The sequence below is a fragment of the Meleagris gallopavo genome, chromosome 1, assembly GCF_905368555.1.
Source record: "Meleagris gallopavo chromosome 1, MGAL_WU_HG_1.1, whole genome shotgun sequence".
Classification (NCBI taxonomy): domain Eukaryota; kingdom Metazoa; phylum Chordata; class Aves; order Galliformes; family Phasianidae; genus Meleagris; species Meleagris gallopavo.
In genome coordinates this window covers 113,825,648-113,840,862 of record NC_139404.1, presented here as the reverse complement: position 1 = coordinate 113,840,862, position 15,215 = coordinate 113,825,648, and the positions used below count along the sequence as shown (strand labels likewise).

General features: G+C 38.8%; 1 protein-coding gene across 8 annotated transcripts in view; it reads left to right on the top strand.

Annotated features, from left to right (window-relative positions):
* The first annotated feature begins 1,850 nt into the window (after positions 1 to 1,850).
* The window catches only part of GK (glycerol kinase), a 61,740-nt gene continuing 48,375 nt past the window's right edge, over positions 1,851 to 15,215 (top strand). For 7 of the 8 annotated variants that reach the window (XR_014879934.1, XR_014879928.1, XR_014879927.1 and 4 more), the window contains exons 1-8: positions 1,851 to 2,096; positions 9,835 to 9,908; positions 10,532 to 10,638; positions 11,176 to 11,253; positions 12,238 to 12,317; positions 13,316 to 13,453; positions 14,174 to 14,283; positions 14,873 to 14,939. Coding sequence is in view for 5 of the 8 variants with exons in the window: in XM_085210404.1 (XP_085066530.1) it covers positions 2,019 to 2,096; positions 9,835 to 9,908; positions 10,532 to 10,638; positions 11,176 to 11,253; positions 12,238 to 12,317; positions 13,316 to 13,453; positions 14,174 to 14,283; positions 14,873 to 14,939 (732 nt within the window). In the remaining 3 variants the exon portion in view is untranslated. The remainder of the gene's footprint in view (positions 2,097 to 9,834; positions 9,909 to 10,531; positions 10,639 to 11,175; positions 11,254 to 12,237; positions 12,318 to 13,315; positions 13,454 to 14,173; positions 14,284 to 14,872; positions 14,940 to 15,215) is intronic. The other variant, XM_085210434.1, reaches the window with a different exon arrangement.

Here is a 15,215-nt window from a genome sequence, read left to right as displayed (position 1 = left end):
TAAGTTGTTCCCACTGACTCGATTTTCTGGTGTCTGCCAAAGCTCTTTGATTCTGCCTGTCTTGCTCAAGGGTTACAAAAAAGGCTTTGGTTATCACTGCCAGCACTCCTTTTCCAGGTGTATGAAAACAGAGAGAATACTGCTAGAGCATCTGTACAAAAACAAGTTCTTTACTATAAGAGTGGTAAGGTGCTGGACCAGGCTGACGCTGTGGATGCCCCATCCCTGGAGGTGTTCAAGGCCAGGTTGGATGGTGCCTTGGGCAGCCTGGTCTAGTATTAAATTGGGATGTTAGAGGCCCTGCCTGTGGTGGGAGTTTGGAGCTTCATGATCCTTGAGGTCCGTTCCAACCTGGTCCATTCTGTGATTCTGTGAAAACTGACAATTTGCTCCCCTGAGGAATTTTCTGTAACCAAGTGATCTTCGTAAATTTTACACAGGTAAATGTGTAACAAACATGCAAACGTAGGTATTTACTGTTTTGTATAAGTATTAGTCACGATGTTGTCTTCCTCATTTTTTTGGATCTTGACAGACCTCAATCTTTGCTGAAAATAGTTGTGTCTTACCTGGTGTTAAGATCAGAACACCTATGGCAAGTTTAAAAAAAAAAAAAAAACACAAAAAAAACCATACCTTTTCTAGTAATTACACTGATGAACTGAGACTTCACTAAGATCCCTTGAAGTTAATTTCTTGAGCATCAGCCTGTACAGAGATGCTGTAGCCCCAAGGAAACTTTTAAAGTGAACAGCAGGCACTGCCCATGGCCTTGGGGCAGAAGTGCCCTTCAGAGCATGGTGTGGCGCATGAGGGACTTCACTGGGTATGGACTGCAGAAGGTCCCTCAGCAACACCGCCTCTGGAGTTTACACTAATAAGAATCTTGAATATTACATTTTAGGGTAGCAGAGAATCCTTCCTAACAGCCTAACGTTTAGGTGCTTTCTTAACTCTTAAAAAAGTCATTTTTTTAATCAAGCTAAAAACTCCTTAAAAAAAGTCAATTCAGACTTTGTAGCTGGGACTGTGACGCAGTACTCACTTTTATTACACAGGAGAAGACAGCACCCACACCAAAACCTTGATGCTCACAGACACAGCAGCGCTATGTGGGAAGCGCTGGAGATGGCACAGCAAACATTACCAACTGGCAGCACTAATTAGACCACGGCAATGACAAAATATGAAGGCTTCAGAGAACTACGGCAGACAAACATAATCTATTTATTGAAGCCTGCGGAAGCCCAGTTACTGCAAGGCTTTGTGATTTCTTGTATGATTTAGTCAGCATTTTCAGCTGTTGCAACTCCACCACGGGCCTTGCGACACGGGCAGCTTTTCTTGAAGCACTGGTTAGCAACAAGCACTAAAAAAAGACGATCGAGATAGTACACCTTTCGCTATTTCTGTGGGAACGCCGAGTCAGGTCGCACACAGCGACGCAGAGCCCCCCGTCCTCCTCGGCCACAGGCGATCCGAGCAGCCGAGTTTCGGCGGACATCGTCCCCCGGGGCGAAGAAGCCTCGCCCCACTGCCTCCTGAACGCTTGCCACCAGACTCCTCCTCAGAGCGGCTCTCCCGGGTTGCCAGCGGAACTGGGACACGCACGACGCACGGCCGCCTCCGGCGCAGCCCTCCGCGCCCCTCTCGCGAACCGCCTCAGCACCCCCAACCCAACCGACCGCGGCCGTAGGGAGGAGCCGCGCGCCGCCCATCACGTGACACACACCCCCCAACCGCCCCCGCCCCTCCTGCCGGTGGCCCATTTCCTGGCCTGTTGGCCCCGCCCCCTCTCCTCCGCCCCCGCCGCACTCCGGGCGCTGATTGGCTGCGCCCTGGCATTGCGCGCGGCAGCGCCCCCCGCTCCGCCCCGCCTGTTCACTCCGGCAGCCACGCGCCGGTGGCAGCGAGGCGGTGGTATAGAGCGAGCGCGGCCGTTACCCGCCCCGAGGTGCCGAGAGGGCGGCGGCGGCGGCGGCGGCGGCGGCGGCGGCGGCGGCGTCGGAAGGGGGTCCATGGCCGCGTCGGACCGCATGGTACTGGGGCCGCTGGTGGGCTCCATCGATCAGGGCACCAGTTCCAGCCGCTTCCTGGTGAGAGCATCGCGGAGCTCGGGCGACGGGCGGGGAGGCGGCGGCATCTTTTCGGCAGCCTCGCGGGGTGCTTCGCTCTGCCCGTGGGTAACGAGCGAGGGGCTGCGGAGAGCCGGCACTGCGGGCGGCTGGGTCTGAGTCGGACGGCTCGGAATCCTGCGAGCTGTCCTTTGGGTGACCGCGATGAGCTGTAGCGTTCAAGCATGCGGTGACCGTGCCGAGTTCCCGGCTGAAACCTTGGGCCTGCGGGAGGAGCGTGTCAGCGCATCCCGTGCGCGATCGTAGCCGAACTGCCGCCCCCTCCCCAACCCGCGTCAGAGCCGGGGGGTCCGAACCTGCGGGAAGGCACGGTTTGTGTAAGGATGGGGTGGCTGATAACCCTTGAGTTTAAGGATCTATCTCTCTATTATGCAATAGACAGTAATGTTATTCCCGTATATGTAACTTAGTATATAAGCTTCCTGCTTGCAGATGTCTGCAAATGCCGTCCTGCCTCGCAGACAGTAAGTCATAGCAATTTCATATTGACGCCGATGATAGCTTCCGTTGTGTGAGTCCCTAGATATAAAATGCCAAATTGAGCTGGGAAGATGAATGCGAAATCCCTAGCGTGGAATTTTCTTCCCTGAAGCAGGGGACTGAGTATCTTCCTGACCTGTGTTACAATTATTTCTCAATATCACGACCTTCATGGGACTGTCAAATGACAAAGCACAGATCCGGGGGTGGAGAGAAACTCCAAACTGACAAATGACACCAGTGGGCTATCTGGAATGCCTGTCAGAAGCCCTTTTCAAAAAAAAAAAAGAAAGAAAGAAAGAAAAAGAAAAGAAAAGAAAAAACACATTGGAAAAGTTCCCTGTAATGCCTGAAAATAAATTCTGTCTGCTTTATGCATGCTGCTGAGTTAACTCTTAGTGTAAAAATAAAACACAAGTGCAATTAAGAGACACTTCCAGCCTTAAATTTGTACTCAGTTTCTTTTTACAAGTACCGTTTATAGGTTGTAATAAGAAATTTCTCATACTAGATACATTTATCAGTAGTTTGTACACTGTCATTTTTGGCTTTTTGTCTTGCATGAGATATGTTTCTGTTCAGGGATCAAGATGCTTTCACAAATAAATAAGAAACCATACTTTTTCACTTTTTTTTTTTTTTAAGTGTATAGTATTTGTCATTTCTTTCAATTCTTCGTGTATTCATCTCAGTTTCTCTAAATTCTTTTCAAAATACAGCGTTCTCTTAAGCTTGGCATTGTGATCAGACTATTTTGATAATAAAGTTATACGAATTTGAGAATTTTTTTTTATCACTGCATTAAAAGAAAAATGTGGGGTAGAGAGGAAGAAGAGGGCCAAGCAAGCAGGGATCTGCTACAAGCTACGTCAGTCAATCAGATAATAATGCATGTACCTGGAGAATCTTGTATTAGAGAGATTACCACAGTTAGAAGAGAGACCTTTCTTTCAAATACTTTATGCCAAAATGTAATGTGGCGTTCTTTCTGTCTGAGATACTTCCTTGGCTCTCTTGTTACCTTTTGAACTTTTCACTGTGATAGTTGTTTCGCATGCCTTCCTCAGTGATCTCTCTCTGTACGTTTCCCACCATTTTCATCAAGTCACCAGTTAAAATCAAATTGTTTGTTACTTTGTGTATTCATCAGGACTATGTAGCTATTTCCTATTTTTTTTTTTTTTAAAGGCAGTGAACATATGACTTTTGATCAGTTTAAAGATATCTGGGTGAAAAATTGGCTAAGGTATTATCAATAGGTCAGAGTCTAAATGAAGGCTAATTTACAAATGATGTTCCACAGAGGATGGTAGCAAATTTTTGCCAACGGCCTGGATGATGGTTTGAGATGTGCTGTCAAGTTTGCAGGTAGTCATGGATTGTGAGGATCAGCTGATTGGGGAACTGGCCTGGCAGAAGTATCATGAAGTTCAACAAAGTCTAACGCTTGGGACAGAAGGCTAAGAAGGCTTAATGGAAGCAGATCTGGGGTCCTGCTGGACGGCAAGTTGAACGTGAGAGAGCAGATTGTCCTCATCTACTGAAAATTAACCATGTTAGGAAGAGTGCAGCCAGCAAATCAAAGAAACTAATTATTCCTGTCTGTGTGCCTCTGATGAGACAGCACTGAAAGTGGAGTGTCTGGTTTCAGTCCCCACAGAGGAACAGAGCATCTGAAAAACTCCATTTAGTCCAGCAGAGGGTCACTGACATGGTCTGTAGGCTGCAGCATGCAACATGCAAGGCGAGGTTGGAAGACCCAGGGTTATTTGTCCATGGGAAGTCTATGGGGCACTGTAATTGGTTCAGTTATGTAAACACAGTTTGTAGAGAAGACAGAATCAGACTTTTCTTGGAGGTGCACAGGAAAAGACAACAGGCAGTGATGACAAGCTGCAGCAAGAGAAATTTCCTGTAGATGTAAAGAACAAATGTTTCCCTGTAAGGGACTCAAACACTACATCAGGCACCTGGGAAGACTGGAATTTCCATCCTTGCAGGTGCTTGACACCTGGCCGGAGAAGGCCAGCGTAGCCTGGTCTAACTTTGAATATAATCTTACTTGACCAGTGGGTCAGGATAGATGACACTGGAGATTCTTTCCAGCATTGCTTATTCTGAGATTCTATATATGAATAGAAACTAAGATTTGTGAAATTCCGCTCACGTGAATGAGGCTGTATGAAACAGCAGAACTGAGGAAAGTAGGTTCCTGTTGCCATCACTCCTTGTTTATTCTTGTATTTCTTACACACATAATACACATAAACAGTTTTAGCTCATGTGTGGTCTTGCCATCAGAGGACCTTGACTTGGATTTTTTCTAAGCTACTTTCTTCTGCAAGAGTAACTGTAGTTACTCATGTGAGTTCTCTTTTTTTTTTTTTTTTTTTTTTTTTTTTTTTTTTTTTTTTTCCTGTTCAGTTGGGATGAACATGGTTAACAAGTTCAGAGTTAGTTACTGGATTTCAGAGCTCAGTACTTTGAATAGCATTGGAATTGCTTTGGCTCAATTTCTTAAGATAACCAAGCTGGAAAACAAAATGGATAATCTAAACACGTGTACTTGAATGATTAAGTTCTGATCTAGATGTTTTGCCAAATGCACTCATCAAATATTTGCATCTCTCGTTTCACTTTATTTTATTCAATAATTATATCATAAAACTCTTTGTGACTTCTGCTACTCTTGCTAAAAATTTCGGAGTTTTGAGTTAATGACCATTTGAACCCATGCCTGATCTCTTGAAAGGTTTTTGCTAGATAAAGTCTTCCTGGCATTTTATCCAAAAATAGCAAGAATTGAAATATTCATTGAGGGTCTACACAGTGAAGTACATATACAGTGTGTCATTCAACCACAGATTTTTTTTTTCCACTTCCTTGGGCTATTTCTTTTTACCTTTACTTCATTTCCAGAAGAAAGACTGCAAATAAAAATATATCACACTGTAACTACTCCTCAGTAAACAAAAGCTGTCATTACTTATGAAAACAATTAGCATCCATTGAGCTTGCCCTGTGGAGGGGAATCTGTTCTGCTTTCTATGGAAGTAGGCCAGCACTTTGGGAAAGAGCAAAATTTGATTGTATAGCTAACAAGAAGGGTTAAAAATATTGCAAATGCTTTAATTTTTCCCTCACTCTTAGCTTTTTAAAATACATTATAGTTTGGTTTTTATTCCCATAATCTTAAGTGCTTCTGGGGGTGGAGGGGGAGAGGAGCTATTCAACAGGAGCTTTCCAAACAAGATAATTTCTAGGAGACAAGTTAAACTGTGCTCATTCATGAAATCGACCTACTAATTCCAGTTAAATGCTGGGGGTGGAATTACTGTTTGTCTGTCATCTTCTCCCCACTTGGGTTGATTTCAATGCAATTTCAAAACTCCAGCTCTAAGCTTTTGCCAGCAAAGCTATAGCTGTTTCAGCTTAATGGAAACTGATGAAAATACAGCATAGGCTAACGTAGCTTTCTGCAGGCAGTTACACAGCTGTCATAAGTAAGTAACAAAGCTTATGAGTAGTTATAAATTACTTGTGTATGAGCCTCATATTTGTTTGTCTGACGTTTCTGTTCATTCTTTCAAAATTATTACGACTGATGAGATCTTTTCTATTAAGAAGTCAAGAGTAAATGTAATGCCATGCAACCATTTGCACTCCTTAATGTGCCATCATTGGTGAGACTCTAGAAAGACCTTGAGTTAAATGATCAGCCCTTCTGCTTGTTTACACACAATGTAGCTGTTTAGGCGTTCTTCTTCTGCTTTGTTGTTGTAAGATTAAAAGCTCTAGCTCATATTCTTTGTATGATAAATTAGTTGCGAGTAGAAGGAAAGTATTTAATCCTTTTTCTTTAATCTCCCACCAGAGAATTCAGTCCATTTCTGTTCACTGTTCACTGTCTTCCATCAAACTTGTAGCTTGCTCCAAAAGTAATGCCTCTCATTTCTTTCTGTTGAAAATACAACAGCTACAAAGAGCACAATAACACTACTTGATAAGTTCTCAGCTACAAAATACTGTTTTTCAACACAGTCACCACCATTATCTATGCATTTTCACCAGTGGTGAATAAGAGCCTGCATGCTGTGCTCAAAAAAATCTGCACCACTGCTGTCACCACTGCAGAAATGCACCATCCACTGCCTCATTTTGCTAACATCCACAGATGTTCAGCAAACGTTGATGAATGTCAGTAGATGCCATTGTTTCCACGTGAAGGAGTTCAGTGACTCCTTCACCTCTGCTTCATCCCCTCTTCCACATCAGACCCACTGTGTCAGACTATCCCTCTGCTGCCATCTGTCACACGGCAATAACACACCATGGAATATTGGTGGGAAGGTTTGACTCCTACTGCCGCACCACCAACATCCACATCTGATATCATGGGCCAAACATAACAGAACAGGAGGCATTTCTTTCAGAGCAACATGTATTCAGATGGCCTAGGCAGTTCCTCTGTAACTACTGCTGATACAATGAGGGCAAAATTGACTGACATTTTTGAATCTGCAAGAATTGAGAGATCTCTATCGTATACTGAAATCAGTTATTAATGAATATGAAAGGAAGGAAAGCAGTGGTAGAAATACACCTCGAACCTGTTTCAACAGGAATGTGATTGGCCTTATCTGAATTAGTCACTGTCACCTCTTTCTTTCTCTCACCACTGTCGGTGAAAAACAAGGACACAGTTTTTCCTTTTTGGCTACAGTTTGTGGGGGGCAGAAGGTCTATTTTCTTCAGCGTATTCCCTGCATTGTTTACCGTTTTCCTCTAGGTTTAAATGTAATGTTTCATTCATGTTTGGCTTCCTTCTGTGTATCAGAATTGTATTATCACAGTATAACATGATATTGTTCTCAGTGAAACTTTCTAATCCCTTGCCCTAGGGTACAGGGAGCGTCCGCTGCTTTTGTTGAGGATGTCAGAAGTTTGTGGTTTTCTTTGTGATAGATTAGGAGAGCGTGTTTACCTAGTTCTTCTCTATGGGCACTGGAAAGATCTATGCATTTGTAGTGACACTGGCTTTGTTGAGAAATTACTCCTGTTAGAACAGAAGGGTACAAAAAGCCTTTCTCTGCTAGGGCTTCCCCCTTAATTATCTGCAGGCCATACACTCTAGATTTAATGCCTGACCTTGTCTAATTGAGTCTGTATTTATTTCCTGCTAACGGTAGGAATCTTTATGTACTGCTTTCTGTTTCAAGGAATACTGAAATGATTAATGGTGAATGATTACTAAGTGATAATTCACATTGGTAGTAGGTCAGATAAATATATATTGAACCTATGTTCAATGTAATATCTTCAATCTTTATAAAACCTTCGTAAATGTTACTACACTTTTAGTATAAAGGGAATGTCAAGTAAAATTATCTTTCTATATACATGCAAGACAATCTCTCCTATTAACTCTATTGCTCGGCATTTTAAGACCCTTATCCAATTATACTACTTCTTTCCAAGCATGAAGTACTGATAGAGCTTACCCTCTTAGGATAGCTTCATGCCAAGGCAGAGCTTGCAGGTGAAATACAGCTAAGTAAATACAGTGAAAAAAATATAGTGGTGCTTTTTTTCTGTAATGTCTCCAGCTGGTAACAGAAAATAAAGAACTTGTACCTCTTTAAAAATTCTTTTCTGGGGAGCTGAGTGGGAACATTAGCATTTTCCAGAGACATGGTGTTGTTTACATCCTTGGAGGTTTTCAAAATCTGCTTGGAAAAAAATCCATGAGCAACCTGGTCTAATCTGATAGGTGACTCTGCTTTTAGCAAGTGGCCGTACCAGAGGTAGCTACAGATCTCTAAGGCCCTCACTATTCTGTGATTTAGATTTGTAACTAAAATGCTTCTAAACTTCAGTTTCTCTGTAAAGATATCCTTTAAGGTCTCAGAGAAACTGGAGAATCAGAAATTCATCTGTTCTTTGCAGTAGTTGGTCCAATAGTTTCAAAGTAGACTATATTATCTAAATGAAATCAAGAGTTTATAGATTAAAAGCTTTAAGAGAAGTTATTAAAATTTGTGGAATGAGAAGAGAAGATTTCCAAGCAAGTCTAGAAAAGATTCAGACCTATCTTAGGGAATGGGCAGGTATAACTGAATTTTATACCTTGACTATGAGAGGGATTGTCTAAATCTAATCCTGCTCTGTTTGCTTACTGGGAAAAGATAGGGTGCTGTCCTGCTGCCGTGTTCTGCAATTGACCTGATTCTCTGGCTAGATTTTACTTCTAAGGTTTCTGAATGTTCTTTAGACAAAAAATTCTGAATGGTGTTAGTGAGAAGGAACTATTTTCCTAGGAACACTGTTACTGACCTGTCAGTTATTCATTATACAATCAAGCTGAATGTTTTACTTGGTGTCATTTTGGCTTGGCACAGTGGATTACTTTCAGAATCAGGCCACTGTTAATGAAAGTTAATGTGTCTTCTGTTTCAGTTTCTACTGCAAGGCAGAAACCCCATTTCATGTTTCCTAAAGAATGGCTATTAGTATAGCACTCAGGATTCTCTTCTCTCTTTCATCTATTGCAGTGTATCCAAATCTAAGTCACTCTTCTGTGTATTCTTCTCCTTTTTAATGCACTGTGTTGCTGTAGTCATTTTTTCCTCTTCTCAGATTGTTTGTGAGCTCTGTATATTCAGTTTGCACTGAAACAAATAGGTTTCTGTCGAGGTTCTTCTTCATTCTTCACAATTGGATCCCTTCTACTGGCTCTAAACTGGATGTGATTATCTGTCTCTTAAAAGTTGTCACTTTTCCTGAAAGTGACACGATGATAGCAATCTCTCCTTCTGCCATATCTATGGCATCAGAGTAGCAGAGCAGGAACCAAAGTTAAGTTGTTATCACTAGCATTTGGTACGTTACTGACTGAGAAGTGTATTCTAATGTATGTCATTAGTTTAACTTCTAAAACCTCCTCAAGAAAAGAATATGGTTATTTCCCATAATTGACAGCAAAGCTTGCCAAAATATTCTTTGCTCCTTAATTGCATGAATTCATACATCTGAACTCAGTTTATGGATATTTGGTTGTTTGTTTTTTTTGTTTGTTTGGTTGGTTGGTTTTGTTAATGATAGATGAGATAATAACTATCAATTGTCATTTAACTATATTTATTCCAAATAATACATGTTCATTTATTGTTGTTTAAACCTCTGTGTTCATAGAAAATCCAACTGTGTAATTTATTTGCAGGTATTTAATGCAAAAACAGCAGAGCTCCTGAGTCACCATCAAGTAGAGATACAGCAGAAATTCCCTAAGGAAGGGTATGAATTTTCTGTGGCTTTTTATTCATTTGTGTACATTTTGATAGACTGTATATACTGCCATATAGCATGACCAAGGCTTAAGTCGATGAATAACTACTGAGAAAAGAGTATCTGCTATAAATGACTTTGTGATAGGAAATGTGGTGTAAAATAACTACATGGGGCATGCAGTATGACTTATGAATTATGAAAAGTAAAGAGACTTAGCTTTTCATTCTGGCCATTCACTTGCAGTCTTGTTTAAAGAGGTTAAGCTGCCTATTTTTACAATTTAATCATATTCTTCAGCTTAGTTCATAGAGATTGATTAGTTTGTTCTCTGAGATGTTTTTTGTTTGTTTGCTCTTGACATGTCTACCATTTGCCCCTAAGCCCTCCGCCTGCGATAGAAGAGAATTATTGTTTTCTGCAGACAGTTTTGCTATGAAATACCATTTACTCTTTAAAAAGGCTTTGAAATTTATTAAACATTTTATGGATACGTAAAACATATCCATAGCTGTGGTGGTGATAAAATGCTCAGCTGATTTTAGTTCAGAATTGATTTTTTTTTTTCTCTAAATGTAACTTTTTGACTTGCATTTCTTGTTTTATTAACTGATATTTACTATTTGTTATAGATGGGTGGAACAAGATCCAAAGGAAATCTTAAAGTCAGTCCTTGAATGTGTGGAAAGAACCTGTGAGAAACTGCAGCAACTGAACATAGACATCACTAACATAAAAGGTATTCTGAGAGGAAACTGGTGGCTTTAACATGCTCATAGTTGAGCTAGTCAGATTCTCTAGTTTTTAAGTCAATAAAGAGAAAGGTGGCGGCTTGCCTAGACTCAAAGAAAATGTTGAGAGTAGTTTGTTTGGTAAGAAAAGATATTGTTCATGTATGTTAGCAAGGCAAAATTTACAGAATAGACTTACGTAATCTTGCAAAATCACAGACATGAGCAATGAATGAGGAAATTCTGAAATGTAAATTGTTCAGGTGTTACTGGTGAAAACTAGTTTACTGTCAGTGTAGATGTTGTCTTAATTTGTGGAAAAATAAAAAGGATTTAGAGCACTGTAAAAGATGAATGCTCAATTTTTAGAAGTAATCTTTCTAGATTGTAATGTGAAAAAGTTGGAAGCATTTTATTTCCCATTTACTTGCCTCTTCTCCTTACATGTTCCTCCCTCATCTCCACCTCTCCTTTCCCTCCCACACCCCCAAAAAGTGGAAAATAAACCCTCTGAAAAGGATGCTTCTTTCTATTTTGTCCTGAAGCCATTGGAGTTAGCAACCAGAGGGAAACAACAGTGGTTTGGGACAAGACGACTGGAGAACCTCTTTATAATGCCATTGGTAACTACTATACTTTTTGACTGTGTAATATTGTAAAGTCAGTGTGTTATAGAAAAAATGTTTTCCTAGTTCTGTGTGCATCTTGTTGTAGCCTGGCCTACTAACTTCTTTAGAGTGTTTGAGATCCATCATTAGCTGTGTGTTTGTATACACAAGTGCCACATTCTGTTATAACTATTACCTAATAACTTAATAAAACACCTAATAAGCTTTTAACAAAAAACAAGTTTCCTGAAGGGTTTTGGACATCTTAGCATGCCTTGAAGCCCTGACTTATGCAAAGCCACTTCATTTCAAATGAAGGAGCTTACTAAATGGTCAGGATTCTTGGGATTTAACCTTAAAGTAAACATTTTTTATGAGTTCAAATCATTAAGTATTCTTTTAGAGTTGTATTTTTTACTTTTCTTGCCTTTTCTGCTTATGCCTGCTGAGAAATTGTGATTATCTAGATTTGTTCACTCAGCCTATGTCAAGTGCTAGGCAATTTAGCATTGTACCATTGAAAGACTAGGACTTTGATGTGTTTAAATGCATGTTGTTTACAGCTTTATTGTAAGCTCTACCATGATAACTCTGGCATAGCACTTTAGTTCAAAGTTTCATAATTATAGTAAATAATCAACCTACTGTTTGTTTTAACCTTTTAATTTGATAGCACTCATCTGCTATAAACGAAGTAGTATTAGTCATTCACTTGTGCTCTAGCAGAGAAAAATACATGTTCTATTATGTGGAAAATCATGTCTGATATTGCAAATCATTAGTTCTTCTAAACTGAATGAGTTTATCCAACTTTTTTTTTTTACAACTATACTTTAAAAATACAATGGCAATGTAATATTAATTCCATATTAAAAAAAAAAAAAAAGGAGTAAAGACAGGAATTTACTGGCAAATACTCGAGTTTTGTGAAAACATCTTACTCATGTCACTGTTGTTGTAATAGATCATTTGATTAATTTATTTTATTCATGTTTCTAGTGTGGCTTGACCTAAGAACTCAGTCAACAGTTGAAAGACTTCTAAAGAGAATTCCTGGAAATAACAAATCCTTTTTTAAGGTAAGAGAGATTACAGAATATTAAATAGTAGTTGACCTCTTACTGTTATAGTAGATAGCATATAGTGTTATGAGGTATTTCTTGAAAAATTCCCTAAAGCGAAGTAAGTCAGTCGTAGCTTCTAGCTTGTCAAATAATAAAAAATGTACATAATGCTATACACCAGTCTGAGACTGGAAAATATTTATTTTCCTCAAATAAATTGGTAATACACCTTAGATATTTCAGTAGAGAAGTAAGATGGGCAATTGTGAGACTTCATTATGTGCTTCCTGTCTAATAACTAAATATTCCTCCAAAAAGTAAGAGCAAGTAGGAAAAAAATGTTCAAAAATCATTTATTGATATTAAATATTTCATTATCGTTTCTCATCATATGTTGTAGTATTGAACTTATTTGCAACCAGTCCGAGAACCGCAAAGATATTTTATAAAAAGCATTTTTTTTCTAATAAGAGTGTATATCAAAGTTTGAAAATAAATGCTTGCAGAATAGTGTCATAGTTCTTTTATTTACATTTTCCGTGACTGATTATATAAATATTTTATATGTCTTCTTACAGCCAGCAAACAAACGTGGACAGTATACAAACTTACTTGCTTCTAAGTTCAAAAAGAGTACAAATTCTGTCTTTGGTGTAGCGTGCTGCTTGTCTTTGTCAAATTCACTTTCTGTCTGGTCATATTGAGATATCGTAGATAACTCTGGATTTCTGCTAAGAACTGTTTCCACATAAAGGAATTTTTACCTGGATTTAGCTCAGCTTTGATCTTTGTCCATTATGCAGTATTTCTTTGGGTTTGATATTTTTAGACTTGCCTATTGAAAGCTTACTGTTTATTTTAATAAAAAGTTTGTGATTTTTCTCTGAGTTTTGAGTGTTGAGTTTTTCATTTACTAAGGTTCTTTTTGTATTTAACAACAGTAGTTGTGGAAAATATCTCTGCATTTTGTTAAACGTTTGATTATTTTTTCAATTTATGTTTTTCATTCACAGTTTAGGACTGGTCTTCCACTTAGCACCTACTTCAGTGCAGTGAAACTTCGGTGGCTTTTGGATAATGTGGAAGAGATTAGGCAAGCAGTTGATGATGGAAGAGCAATGTTTGGAACTATTGATTCGTGGCTTATATGGGTATGTATTTGTGAGTTTATCATCACTCTTCTAAAAATGGGTTTCAATTTCCTATATGCAAGTTCCTACCTAAAACATTTTCTCCTGGAGTTGTAAACAAAACAAAATTTTTAGTATTTCCTGACTACTTGTAACAATATACAATCATCTTCTGAACAACTGCATAGTTTTCTTTATATAGAAAAAAAGGATTTTTTGCATCCTACAGAAGTTCTGCAAGTTCACTTGCTGATCAAAGCCTGTGTAGTTTGTAGCAGAACTTAAAGGCAGAGCTTTGGGATCCTAGCAGGAGCACTGATACTGATCACATGGTGATGCTGATATAAGTTGTTAAAGAAACTCCATTAAAGTTCCTAATAAAGGTGAACTTGTACTGTCCCTATTACACTTTTTTTTTTTTTTTTTTTTTAATACGCACATTTGTCATTTCCCATTTATATGTTGCTGGATGATTTTTCTCATGCTTTTGGGCAAACTTGAACTTTAGAAAGATGTATTAGCCACTTTTGTAAAGTAAGAATCCAGGAGGTAGTGCTGTGCCCTTACTATCTTTCCCATGCCTTTATTCTACTGTATCTGGTTTTAGTTGTTGCAGAAACATCAGTGTTCCCACTCCCAAGCTGAAAGCTGTGTGAATTTAGATTTTGTTTGCAATTTGTTGAAGTAAACTTGTACCTTGTCATGCTTAATACTGTTGATTTATTTATTTATTTAATTCAGTGTTTGACAGGTGGGAAGAATGGAGGTGTTCACTGTACAGATGTAACTAATGCCAGTAGAACGATGTTGTTCAACATTCATTCCTTGGACTGGGATCCCGAGCTCTGCCAGTAAGCTCAGTTTTATACTAATAATGCTACTTAAGAGGATTCTGTAAGTGATGTCTTAAAAAACACTCAATAGTAAGAATTTCTGATCTAGATTATAATCAGCAATTCCTGTTGTATTTACTGTTCATATGTAAGATTCATTGTTAACCAAATGTCCAAGTTACAAGTAATTTTAAAAAGCAGAGCCTTGAATTTTTCTGTGGGTAGAAGACTATTTCATGAAAACAATTCAATTTAATACTTTGTTTTTTCATTAATTTCATTTGTAAGCAGTTACAATGATAGTGTTTCTATTTTGAGTTTAAATTTATCAATCACTATATTATAAAGGTAGTGTTGGAAGAGGAATGACTTCTCATATGAAAGAGTTAGATGTGTCTTCAAAATACCCAAATATGTTCTGTTTTACTTTCTAGTTCAGTGTCACATTTTATGAGAAATAGAGAAACATATGCATGAAATCCTAGATATTTAAGTTCCCTTTATATATTTTTTTCCTTATACCTTAAATTTATTTAAGAAAATAAATGCAAAATCCTTCTTGATTTAGCACTGACCATATCCATAACTTATTTTGTATTATGCTCAGATTCTTTGATATTCCTATGGAAATACTTCCAAAAGTACGAAGCTCATCTGAGATTTATGGCCTGATGGTATGTTTGCTTTTGCGTGTGTATAAGTTTATCTTGCAAAAATATGTCAATATCAATTGAGAGAATTTTCAATCAAACTAGTGGCTTTTTCTGGACTAATATTGTTTGATTTATGACTAGTATGTCAATATCTGCTGCTGTAAGATATTATACGAAGGTAAATATCTGCCAGACGTTAAATGTCAAATAGACAAAACAAGATGGGAGAGATTTTTGATAAGCATAAAAATTTGATTTTTGTTGACAAGTACTGTAGAAACTACCTGTCAGAATGCA